Genomic DNA, 12,898 nt, shown 5'->3' with positions numbered 1-12,898 from the left:
AGTGCAGTGCAGGCAGACAATAAGGTGCAAAGGCTATGATGAGGTAGATTGGGAGATCAAGAGTTCATCCTTTAGTGTATGAGAGGTCCGTTCAAGAGTCTATAACCATAGAAGCTGTCCTTGAGCATGGTGGTACGCGTTCTCAGGCTTTTGTATCTTCTGCCCGTTGGGAGAGGGGAAGAAGAGAGAATGTCTGGGGTGGGAAGGGTCCGTGATTATGTTGGCTGCTTTCCTGAGGCAGCTGGAAGTCCATGGAGGGGAGGCTGGTTAGTGTGATGGACTGGGCTGTGTCCACAGCTCTCTGCAATTTCTTGTGCTCTCAGGCAGAGCAAGCTGTGATGCACCCAGTTAGGATGCCTTCTACAGTACGTCGATAAAAATTGGGAAGGGTCAAAGGGGACACCGTTCTTCAGCTGGTGATTCACCCTTGTGTTCTGTTGTTGCCTGCAGGGTTTTGCCTCTCGGCCTGTGGTACCAGGATGAGCTGGAGTTTCCTGACCCGGCTCCTCGAGGAAATCAACAACCATTCCACTTTCGTGGGCAAGGTCTGGCTGACCGTTCTGGTGGTCTTCCGCATTGTGCTGACAGCTGTGGGCGGGGAGGCCATCTACCATGATGAACAGAGCAAATTTGTGTGCAACACCCTTCAGCCTGGGTGCGAGAACGTCTGCTACGACTCCTTCGCCCCCCTGTCCCACGTCCGCTTCTGGGTCTTCCAGATTATCCTGATCTCTGTGCCTTCCATCATCTACCTGGGCTTCGCCATGCACCGGATCTCCCAGATGCAGGGGTACCACAGCGCGCCCAAGAAGAAGATGCCCATTGTGCACCGGGGCGTCTCCCGGGACTACGAGGAGGCCGACGGCGACAACGAGGAGGACCCCATGGTCTGCGAGGAGATCGAGCCCCAGCCCCTGCCCAAGTCAGAGGAGAAGACCCCCGAGAAGAGGCCACACGACGGAAGGAGGCGCATCAAGGAGGACGGCCTGATGAAAGTCTACGTACTTCATCTTCTGATGAGGATACTGTTCGAGATCGGGTTCTTGGTGGGGCAGTACTTCCTCTACGGCCTCAGGGTCCTGCCTGGCTTCGTCTGCAGTAAGCTTCCCTGCCCGTACACTGTCGACTGCTTTGTTTCCCGTCCCACCGAGAAGACCATCTTCCTGCTGGTCATGTACGTGGTCAGTGGCCTCTGCCTGTTCCTCAACATCTGCGAGCTCGTCCATCTGGGCTGCGGCGGAATCAGGGACGGGCTGAGGGGGCGGCGCCTGGCCCTGCGCTCTGCCAGATGCACCTCCTTCGCCCCGCCGGGGTACCACACCGTGCTGCGCAAGGACCAAGCCAAGCTGGGCAACAGTAACGTGGCCTACCACGACACAGTGGGCGGCCTGCGGCCGGGGAGCTTCGAGATGTCCGACATGGTTCACCGGCATCTCAAGATGGCCCAGGAGCAGCTGAACATGGCTTACCGGGTGTACGGAGAGGTCCCGGCTCACCCCAGGAGCGGCAGCCCCGAGTCCAACGGAACGGCCGTGGAACAGAACCGCCTCAACTTTGCTCAGGAGAAGGAAGGCGCCTGTTCCGAGAAAGCAGGTGAATCCGTTGGTTGAGGGCGAGTCGGACACATTGGTATTGGTTTATTATTGTGCTATAAAAACACACGGAGGAACGAAATGTCGTTTCCCCAACAGAGGACATACATAGAACAGAAGACACAATAAACGCAGACAAAGAAATTGTGAAAGTACAAATAATGCAACAAACAGTATATACAGAGTACAAATTTAGTGCAGAGTTAGTGCAAAACCGAGTTAGACGAAGAAAATACAGAACTCAGTGTGTTGCAGTAATTGTTTATAAGATTATGAGAGGCATAGATAGAGTAGACAGCCGGTATCTTTTTCCCAAGGTTGGAATGTCTAATACTAGAGAGCATGCAATGCTGGAGGTCTATGTATGCATAGACTTAAAAAAAATCTTAAATAAACAAATTATACACAATTTTTACAATAAAGGACCCAATTACAGTAAAAAAAACAAGTCCATCACTTTGCACTAAAATGGACTTATTTTTGATCTAATTATGTTATTTCTTGTAAAAATTGTGTTTGTTTTTCTTGTGAACACGTGACAATAAACTCGACGACTTGACTTCATGCATTTAAGGTGAGAGGGGAAAGTTCAAAGGAGATGTGCAGGGCAGGTTTTTTTACACAGAGAGCAGTGGGTGCCTGGAATGCGCTGCCGGGGTGGTGGTGGAGGCGGATACGATAGAGGTGTGTAAGAGGCTGTTAGGCAGGCACATGAATATGCAGGGAATGGAGGGAGATGGACCATGTGCAGGCAGAAGGGATTAACCGTCATTATCTTAATTAGTTCGGCACAACATTGTGGACCGAAGGGCCTGTTCCTGTGCTGTACTGTTCTATTTTCTACGCTGGAATTTGGTGCAACAAACAATCTGCTAGAGGAACTCAGTGGGTCAAGCAGCATCCACGAGGGCAGAAGAAATTGTCAACATTTTGGGTCAAGAGCCCACATCAAGACTCGGGTCTCTTAAGCATTTAGGCAGACAGGTTAGATCGGCAAGGCATAGAAGGATACAGTCCTAATGCAGGTAAATGGGATTGGTGTAGATGGGCAAGGTGGTCGGCAGGGACATGGTGGGCTGAAGGGCCTGTTTCTGTGCTAAACAACTCTATCACTCTGTGGTGTCAATCAGCTGATAAGTCAACTGATCTCCTGTAGATGTCGTCACTGGTGGGGAGGGCTATGCCCATGATTGCCTGGGCTGTGTGACATTTTGGAGTACAGACAAGTTTATTGAGATGGCAGTGGTGTCAGAGATAGAGACATCATTGGGCTTTAGAACATAGAACAATACAGCACAGAACAGGCCCTTCGGTCAACATTGTTGTGCCGACATAGCTAATCCCTCCTACCTACAGAATGCCCACATCCCTATATTTTCCTCTCATTCATGTGCCCATCCAAGCCCCTCTTAAAAGCCCCAATGAATTTGCCTCCACCACCCTATCAGGCAACACATTCTAGGCATCCACCACTCTCTGAGTAAAAAAAACTTGCCCTTCACGTCTCTTCTGATCCTACCCCCTCTCACCTTAAATGCATGCCCTCTGGTATTGGATCGCTCAATAATAGGAAAAAGATATTGCTTGTCCACCCTTTGATTCCCATTGTGTGGTTCCTGTGTGTTGGACACCCACCGATGGGGACTGAATGTTGAGCCTGGACAATCTCCTCTCAAGAGTCAACAGTGAGCTTGATGGACCCTAACCTGGAATCACTTAGTAGTCCCTGGTGTGCTGGGTTCCATTGCAACTGATCCAGTGACACAAAACAGTCCCTACTCATGGAATCATAGAAATTTATAGCAAATGAGGAGGCTGTTCAGCCCATCGTACCCATGCCAGCGGGAAATGGGCGTCAGATTAATCCCGCTTCCCAGCACCAGGTCCAGAGATCTGCAGATCAAAGCCTTGGAAATAATGGGAGGCTTTCTGCCTCCACCAGCCTTTCAGATGGAGAGTTCCTGACCTATCTACCATGTAGAGTGAAGTATTTCCTCCTTGGTTCTGTCTGGACTTTCCGACAACAGACAGAAAGCAGTGAGTTGTGATGATTAGTTTTGGAGGTTAGTAGTGGGATTCTCCAAGGGGCAAATCTGCAGATGCTGGAAACCTAAAACTAAAAGAAAATGCTGTTGCAAAATGCTGAAAAAGAAAAACCGGATTTCAAAGTCAAAGTCAAGTTTATTGCCATCTGCACAAGTCCATGTGTGCGCAGGTGCAATGAAGAACTTACTTGCAGCAGCATTCACAAGAAAAATGTAAATTAAACATGAATTACATGCAATTTTTACAAGAAAAACACAATTAAAACAAAAGAAGTCCATTTTGGAATTGGAATTTGTTTATTATTGTCACATGTACCCAAGGTACAGTGAAAAACTTGTCTTGCATACTGTTCATACAGATCAATTCATTACACAGTGCATTGAGGTAGTACAGGGTAAAACAATAACAGAATACAGTGTAAAGTGTTACAGTTACAGAGAAAGTGCAGTGCAGGCAGACAATAAGGTGCAAGATCATAACGAGGTAGATTGTGAGGTCAAGATTCCATCTTATCGTACCAGGGAACCTTTCAACAGTCTTATAACAGTGGGACAGAAGTTGTCCTTGAGTCTGGTGGTACGGTCTTTCAGGCTTTTGTATCTTCTGCCCGACGGGAGGGGGGAGAAGAGAGAATGTCCGAGGTGGGTGTGGTCTTTGATTATGCCGGCTGCTTCACCAAGGCAGCGACAACTGTAGACAGAGTCCACGGAGGGGAGGCTGGTTTCCGTGATGTGCTGAGCTGTGTCCACAACTCTCTGCGGTTTCCTGCGGTCACAGGCAGAGCAGTTGCATATTAGCTCAGCTTGTGTTTTTCCTCTCCCTGGGAATGGAGGACATGCCCAGCCTGACCTGCTTAAAGGAGGGAACATTCCTGCCGGGAATGTCCTCCCCCTCTGCACTTCACAGCTCCCACATTCTCTTGTCCATGTTCTCACTCACTAACTGTTCCCATTCACCCACTGACCAGAGAACCTTGTTTACGGCTTATCCCCATGATCACCAGGTTTTACCCCAACGGAGACATCTTCCTTCCCCTACCCTCCCTACAGAAGGAGTTCATTTCCTCTCCTTCCAACAGATGCAGTCTGACCTGTTGAGTGTTTCCAGCATTTGGTATTGGTATTGGTTTATTATTGTCACTTGTACCGAGGTACAGTGAAAACCTTGTCTTAGAAACTGATCGTACAGGTCAATTCATTACACAGTGCAGTTACATTGAGTTAGTACAGAGTGCATTGATGTAGTACAGGTAAAAACAATAACAGTACAGAGTAAAGTGTCACAGCTACAGAGAAAGTGCAGTGCAATAAGGTGCAAGGTCACAACAAGGTAGATCGTGAGGTCAGAGTCCATCTCATTGTATAAGGAGATCGTTCAATAGTCTTATCACAGTGGGGTAGAAGCTGTCCTTAAGTCTGGTGGTACGTGCCCTCAGGCTCCTGTATCTTCTACCTGATGGAAGAGGAGAGAAGAGAGAATGTCCCGGGTGGGTGGGGTCTTTGATTATGCCGGCTACTTCACCAAGACAACGAGAGGTAAAGACAGAGTCCAAGGAGGGGAGGCTGGTGTCTGTGATGCGCTGGGCTGTGTCCACAACTCTCTGCAGTTTCTTGAGGACCTGGGCAGAGCAGTTGCCGTACCAAGCCGTGATACATCCAGATAGGATGCTTTCTATGGTGCATCGGTAAAAGTTGGTGAGAGTCAAAGTGGACAAACCAAATTTCTTTAGCCTCCTGAGGAAGTAGAGGTGCGGGTGAGCTTTCTTGGCTGTGGCATTTTCTGTTTTTATGTTCTCCAAGAGTCAGTATCAGGATGTTACTACATATAGAGATCCAAATAAATTTCAGTGACACCACACTGGTACATCAAACAGCAGGAATGATATCTTTTGACTGCATCAGACATTGGCAAGCCTATAGAATAGATAGACAAGAGAGAGAGGGATTTTAGCACAGGTGAGGTGTGAGGTGATGCATTTTGACGGAAGGGTTGGGCAGAGGGAGGGTGGACATGTTGGTGTTTATTGCAAAGGGATTGCAGTTTAGGAATAGGCAGACTGTGTTCCAGTTATACAGGGTGTTAGGGCGGCCACACCTGAAGTACTGAGCACAGTTTTGGTCTCCTTACCTAAGAAAGGATACAGTCACATTGGAGCCAGTCCAGAGGAGATTCCTGGGATGAGAGAGTTGTCCTATCAAGAGAGGCTGGACAGCTAGGATCTGTGTCCCTTCGAGTGTAGAAAAATGAGGGGGTGACCTTATTTCAAACGTATCAGATCCTAAGGAGGCTTCAGAGGGGAGATGTTGGGATGTTTCCACCAGTGGGAGACACACAAACAAGGGGACATGGTTACAAAATAAGGGGCCTGTCATTTAAAACTGAGGTGTGTGGAAATTTCTTCCCTCAGAGTGTGGTGAATCTTTGGAATTCTCTGCCCTGAGGGTAGTGGAGGCTGGTTCATTGGACATATTTAAGGTGGAGGTAGATAGATATTTGAAAGATTGAGGGCAGTGGGGAACTGGCACAGAAGAAGAGTTGAGTCCAGCGTAGATCAGCCATGATCATATTGAGTGGCGGGGCAGGTTTGAGGGGCCGAGTGGCCTACTCCTGCTTCTATTTTCTTGTGTTCTTGTTGTTCTGTTGGAAAGAGTGAAATAAAGTCAGAGATCGCTGGAAACACTCAGCAGGTCAAGCAGCGTCTGGGGAGAGAGAAATGGGAGTTTAATCAGAAAGCCCTTCATCTAAAGAGAGTGCAGGAGTAAAGGGCTGAACACTCCTGTGCAAAGATCTTTGAAGATGAAAGTACATGTTAGCTCCCTCAACGGAGTATAAAGCAGGGAAATTATGCTGAGCCTTTATAAAGCTTTTGTTAAACCAACACCCATCATCAAACCCACCTCTCTGAGCAAGTGTAGGGCTCTGCCCTGTTATGTCCTTATGTGGTGTGGCATTAACTTTTAATTAAAAATAAGACTGATGTATACATTCAAGTTCTTGTTATGTAACTGAAGTAAAGGAGAGTTTAAAAAAAACCTCAAGAAAAGAGTTAGGAGGATGTTGCCAAGACTTGAGGGACTGAGTTACAGGGAGAGGTTGAGTTTATTCCTTGGAGCGTAGGAGACTGAGGGGTGACCTTATAGAAGTGTAGAAAATCTTGAGGAGCATAGATAGGGTGAATGCACAGAGTCTTTTCCCCAGGGTTGGGGAATCAACAACTAGAGGGCATAGGTTTAGGGTGAGAGGGGAGAGATTTAATAGGAACCTGAGGGGCAACTTTTTCACCCAGAGGGTGGTCCGTATAATGAACGAGCTGCCAGAGGAAGTGGATGAGGCAGGTACATTAACAACATTTAAAAGACATTTGGACAGGTACGTGGATAGGAAAAATTTAGAGGGATATGGGCCAAATGGGACTGACTGAGCTGGGAATCTTGGTCGGCATGGACAGGTTGGGCTGAAGGGCCTGTTTCCGTGGTGTGTGACTCTGATTAGGCAGCCATTTCTTATCCCTCTTTCTCTCCATTCCCTGCAGGTTTGAGAGGCTGATCCCAGAGGAACCAACTCTTCGACCGTGAGGTTCGGAAGGAGTCCGAACGCTTGAAACAATAAAAAGTGATCTCAACTGGAAAGACATGCATTTCATCTTGACCACCTTGGCACTAAGGACACTATTTCTTAAACAAAACCACTGGATACAGCTGGAATGGTGGGTGGGAGTGCTGTTGGCAGTTCGAAGAACGTGACTACACTGAACGGTAAAACCAGTGGTGGCGGCTCGCTTGTACGATTAGGTGCTTTTGTATTCGGGAACATTCCGCGCACAACACAGTTAGATGGGTACAGTGTGTCTTGGGTGAGCTTTGAGACAGACCTAGCCTCCTCTGAACTAACATTCTGCTCTCTGAGGTGGAATTCCCATCTTCCGTAAAGTGTAGGGAGGCAGTGGGTCTTCTGACCACACCTCGTACACCTCCTGGCCACCAGCACCTACATCCTGCTCCTTTATGGACAACTGCCAATAGACCAAAAACTTTTTTTATTCTACTTTTTTTTGTGTATATTAGTAACAACCTCTTGAGTAGCCACGGGGTTTTAATTGCCAATTAGTTTTTTTTAAAATTCCTGTTGTTTACAGATGTAGAACATTCCAGAATTTCGGGTGTTGAGAAAGAGCAGTGATCAAGTGAATTTTTAAAAATCTTTTGATGAGTTTGCTTGTTGACTTTGTTTTAGGACGCTGGACAAGTTTTCATGCTTCGTTCTGGCCAATTCCATGACATTTAGTTTGGGCCCAGAGGTCTGCACACTCCTGGAGTTACTAACTCCTGGAATCCTGCTCACATTGACTTCACTTCCTCCTCCTTGCCCCCAAAAACATCTCTACAGGATCATTTATTCATCTTGTGCACAGTGGCGCAGCTGGTAAAGCCACTGCCTCACAGCTCCAGAGATCCAGGTTCGATCCTGACCTCTGGCATTGTCTGCGTGCAGGAGTTTGCACGTTCTCCCCGTGACCGAGTGGGTTTCCCCCGGGTGCTCCGGTTCCCTCCCATATCCCAAAGACGTGCGGGTCGGTGGGTTAATTGGCTGCTGTAAATTGTCCCCTGGTGTGTAGGTGAGGGCTAGAATCTGGTGTGTAGGTGAGGGCTAAAATCTGGTGTGTAGGTGAGGGCTAGAATCTCCCCACATTGATGGGAATGTGGGGAGATTAAAATAGGTTCAGTCTGTGGGTGGTTGATGGTCCGCATGGACTCTCTGGGCTGGAGGACCTGTTTGTGCTGTGTGATTATGACTCCAAAACTACTTAAAATGTGGATGCAAAACTGGACAAGAAAGCTGCTTGTTTCACAGTGTTGGGCACTAAGTGCTTTGATGTTTATACCCCTCGGACAAAGTTCTACCACACAATCAGCTGGTGTTCAGCGAGAGTAAAGTATAGACCTGGTTCTTGCCAAAGGCACATAGGGAGGTGTGGGAGAGAAAGCCAATGGTCTTGAACTGTGGCTAAGAGAGGTCTCGACCAGAGGGAGATAAGTCTTCTGAGGATGAATCGAGAGGGGGGATTTGCAATGATCTGGGATGGACAGATGACAGGATTGGTCTACATGGAACAGTACAGCACAGGGACAGGCCCTTCAATCCACGATGCTGTGCTAGACTAATTAAACTAGTAACTAATCCCTTCTGCCTGCACAAGGTCCATATCTCTCCATTCCCTGCACATTCATCTGCCAATCTAAAAGCCTCTTAAACACCTCTATCGTATCTGCCTCCAACACCACCCCTGGCAGCACATTCCAGGCACCCACCGCTCTCTGTGTAAACAAAAAACTTGCCCTGCACATCTTTAAACTTTCCCCCTCTCATCTTAAATGCATGCCCTTTAATATCAGACATTTCGACCCTGGGAGAAAGACACTGGCTGTCTACCCTATCTCTGCCTCTCACAATCTTATAAACTTCTATTGGGTCTCCCCTCAGCCTCCGATGCTCCAGGGAGAACAATCCAAGTTTGTCTGACCTCTCCTTATAGCTCATGCCCTCTAATCCAGGCAGCATCCTGGTGAACCTCTTCTGCACCCTCTCCAAAGCCTCCACATCCTTCCTGCAACGGGGTGACCAGAACTGAATGCAATACACCAGATGATGTAGGGCAAAGTTCCTTGGGTAGCATTTTCCTCTCAAGGCACAGTTTGGGGATGGTGGATTGTAAGGATGCTGGGTATTTCTCCAAGGTTATTGCGACTGCTGGCCAATGGCTTTCCATGACATTCTCCAAAAACCTGAGAGCTTGTTTACCGTGTCTCAGAGATAAATCAACACCATGCATTGTGCCTTTCCTTTTGTAGAGCATTCTCCACATCTTGGCTTTTCACTCCCCTGTCTCTTCCTTTCCCCCTTCCCAAACACCGGTGAATAAAAATATACTCTCCAAAAGAATGGCCAGCATTTTAAAAAAAAGTTCTGAGATCTTGAAAATCAAAAAAACTGAAGATGCTAGAAGTCTGTAATAAAAACAGAAAATGTTGCAAACACTCAGCAGGTCAGGCAGCACCTGTGGAGTGAGAAACGAGTAATGTTCCAGGTTTATGATCCTCTCTCAGAACTGGGACAGAGAGAAAAAACAAGTTTATTTTCAGCTGTGGAGGAGGTGGGGGAGTGATGGGTAGAAAAAGGGAATATCTGAGATACGGTGAGGCCAGATGGGTTAATGAGGAGCAGTTACAAACATATTGTGCTGCTTTGTCTGTGTAATCTGTTCAGGCTGAGGTACATGATCAGACCTATACTAATAGGAAAAGAAAATTTGAGGCAAAGTTATAGCCAGCAGAAATAACTAGTTCTGATCCAGACAGAATGAACGAGTGAGTTATCTGAAGTTGTAGAAATCAGTATTGAGTCCAGAAGGCTGCAACGTGCCCAGGTGATGGATGAGCTGCTGTTCCTCAGGCTTGCGTTGGGCCTCATTGTAACAGTTCAGGAGGTCACAGACAGGCAGGTCAGAGTGGGAGTGAGTGAGATGGTGAATTAAACTGACAGACAACTGGAACCTCAAGGTCAGTCCTGAAGACTGAACACAGGTGCTCTGCACAGTGGTCACCCAATCTGTGTTTGGCGTCTCCAGTGTAGAGGAGACCACAGTGTGAACATAGAACACAGTTACACTGCATTGGGACAAATGCAGGGGAGTCACTGCTTCACCTGGAAAGAATGTTTGGGTCCCTGGAGAACGGGAAGGGAAGAGGTGTAAGGACAGGTGTAGTATCTTCTGCATTTCCATGGGAGAAAAGGTCCTCGACCTGAAACATTAACTGGCTCTCTCTCCATAGATGCTGCCTTAACTGATGAGTTTTTATGATTTCAGCCAGGTCCTTGCTGGGTTCCATCTGTGTGTGGGTGTGTGTACATGTACATTAAAAATATATTCCTGGGTTTTTGTACCAACACCTCCCCACCAATGTCCCTTGTCCCCAGCCCCATGTCTTCACCAACCCTATTGAATCTGTTCTGCATGTTTATAGGAGAAGGTTCCAATTATCTACAAAATGGAAACCAGTCGGAGACACAAACTGCAGGGCTAAACGTTGTGACTTGATGAATCTGACACACCTATCACTTGCTGCCTGTCACCTGCCCACACCTAACCGGAAAGGAAGCCGGCCACTAGTCAAATGAAACCTCTCTCTTCCTTCCTCCACTCCTGGCTTTGGAAAATACTCAGTGCCTTTGTGACTGGCTGCTATTAATTTTCCCTCAGTTTTTGTTTTAGGTCCCTGGTGACTCCAGGACAGGCCTGGAGATAGAGTCACAGATCGATACAGCACAGATACAGGCCCTTCGGCCCAACCAGTCTATGCCGACCACGGTGCCCACCCAGCTAGTCCCAATTTCCTGCATTCAGCACATATCTCTCCAGGCCCCTCCTGGCAACCCAAGATTTGTCGACCTGCCCTCCAACCACAACACCCACCCCCAACCCAAGGTTGGTTTACCAACCCTCCAACCCCAAGATTCAACCAGCACCACCCCCCCAACCAGAATACCCACCCCTAATCCAAGGTTTAATGAGCACCCACCCCCAACACAAGACTGATGCACCAACCACTGCCCTCTTACTGGAACACCCACCACCAACCCATTCCAACCCGAGATTCCCCCAGCACATTTGCCCCCATCCCTGGCACATCACCCACAGTGCCCCCACCTATCACTCACCTGCATCAGGGACATAAGGGGCTCAAAGTGTGTCCTCAATGACGAGCAGGTTGGTAGTCCTTTGCGTTCCTTGAACTTCCATTCATCTTGCTCACTCCGCAGTGTTCCCCAGAGCTCTCGCTGTTACTGCTGGCGAGCAGTCCCTTCTATGTTACCAGAGGGTGTGGAGCTGACAGGGAAGTCTTGCATTGGCCAATAACTCCAGCCTCCATGAACAAGGTTTAGCCTGTTGATCATCTTTCCCACCTACCCATCCACCTTTGTAAGGTGCATGAACCAAAGATTAGTTTGTGGCTTACTCTTTTTTTTAATATATATTTTAGGTAAAAATGTGTAGATTCTTGATCCAATATGTTCAAGTAGTCTTAGATTTTGAGAGGGCTCCTCTTTTGGTGAATGGTTTCCTTTGGGATTTGAGAATGTCTCTCTGAGACTGGGTTCTATGTAGAGTTATGTGTTTTGAGTGTTTAGGTCTGGTACATTTCGCGACAGAGGCTCTCCGTATAGTTTCACAGACACTTGTTCTGGTGACTGCCAAAGCTATCCGAAGTTCTCCAGCCTGTCCTGCACTGGAGGTGATCTCTATACTGCCAGCATAGAGTCACTGTGTTCTGCGGTCTCCTGTGTGAACTGTCTACTGAGTGTCTTTAATGTTGTACTTTTTTTGTAGAGAAATTAAACGAGATTCTGAGTCTTATTTGTTGTGCTGTTCAATTGTGTGTTGTCAGTCTTCTGGTGATGGTTTCTCTCAGCCACAATGACTCTACAACATCACCTTGTGGTGGGTGAGGCAGGTACACAACTTGGAAAAGGCACTTGGACAGGTACAGGGATAGGAAAGGTTTAGAGGGATATGGGCCAAACGCAGGCAAATGGGACTAGCTTTGATGGGCATCTTGGTCGGTATGAACCTGTTGGGCCAAAGGGTATATTACTCTTAGCGGTTAGTGTAATGCTATTACAGCGCCAACAACCCGGGTTCAATTCCGGCCACTGCCTGTAAGGAGTTTGTACATTCTCCCCGTGTCTGCGTGGGTTTCCTCCGGGTGCTCCGGTTTCCTCCCACATTCCAAAGACGTACGGGTCAGGAAGTTGTGGGAATGCTATGTTGGTGCTGGAAGAGTGGCGACACTTGTGGGCTGCCCCCAGTACATTCTCAGTAACGCAAAAAGACGCATTTCGCTGTGTGTTTCGTTTTACGTGTGACTAATAAAGAAACATCTATGACTCTTAAGAGTTAATTGGAATGTGAAAAGAATAAATGGGATTAAAGTGGGATTAGTGTAAATGGGCCTGTTTCTGTGCTATTATCATTGCATAACATTTATTCATCCTTTTTAAAAGAACACCTATCAAATTCACTTTCTCTGTGATTGTTTTTATTTTGTCTTCAATCTGCTACCAATCAGAAATGGGATCAGGCATGTTGGTCGCCGTGGGGGGGGGGGGGGTGGCAAAGGGAGGATGGGAAGGAGAGGGGGGTGGAAGGCAGGAAATTCCACTGGAGGGGAGGGTCACCTAAAAATAAATCGAAGGTGCATGAC

The 12,898-nt window shown here is 47.6% G+C and overlaps 1 protein-coding gene across 4 annotated transcripts in view; it reads left to right on the top strand.

The window, feature by feature from the left end:
• Positions 1-12,051, top strand: part of LOC127569747 (gap junction gamma-1 protein-like) — a 49,539-nt gene extending 37,488 nt beyond the window's left edge. For all 4 annotated transcript variants that reach the window (XM_052014616.1, XM_052014596.1, XM_052014606.1 and 1 more), the window contains 2 exons: positions 451-1,593; positions 7,171-12,051. In XM_052014616.1, coding sequence (XP_051870576.1) covers positions 480-1,593; positions 7,171-7,184 — 1,128 coding nt within the window. In that variant the 5' untranslated portion in view covers positions 451-479 and the 3' untranslated portion in view covers positions 7,185-12,051. The remainder of the gene's footprint in view (positions 1-450; positions 1,594-7,170) is intronic.
• The last annotated feature ends 847 nt before the right edge of the window (positions 12,052-12,898 follow it).

Source organism: Pristis pectinata, chromosome 1, assembly GCF_009764475.1.
Source record: "Pristis pectinata isolate sPriPec2 chromosome 1, sPriPec2.1.pri, whole genome shotgun sequence".
Lineage (NCBI taxonomy): Eukaryota > Metazoa > Chordata > Chondrichthyes > Rhinopristiformes > Pristidae > Pristis > Pristis pectinata.
The sequence above is the reverse complement of the archived record's forward strand: the minus strand, read 5'-3'. Positions and strand labels throughout refer to the sequence as shown.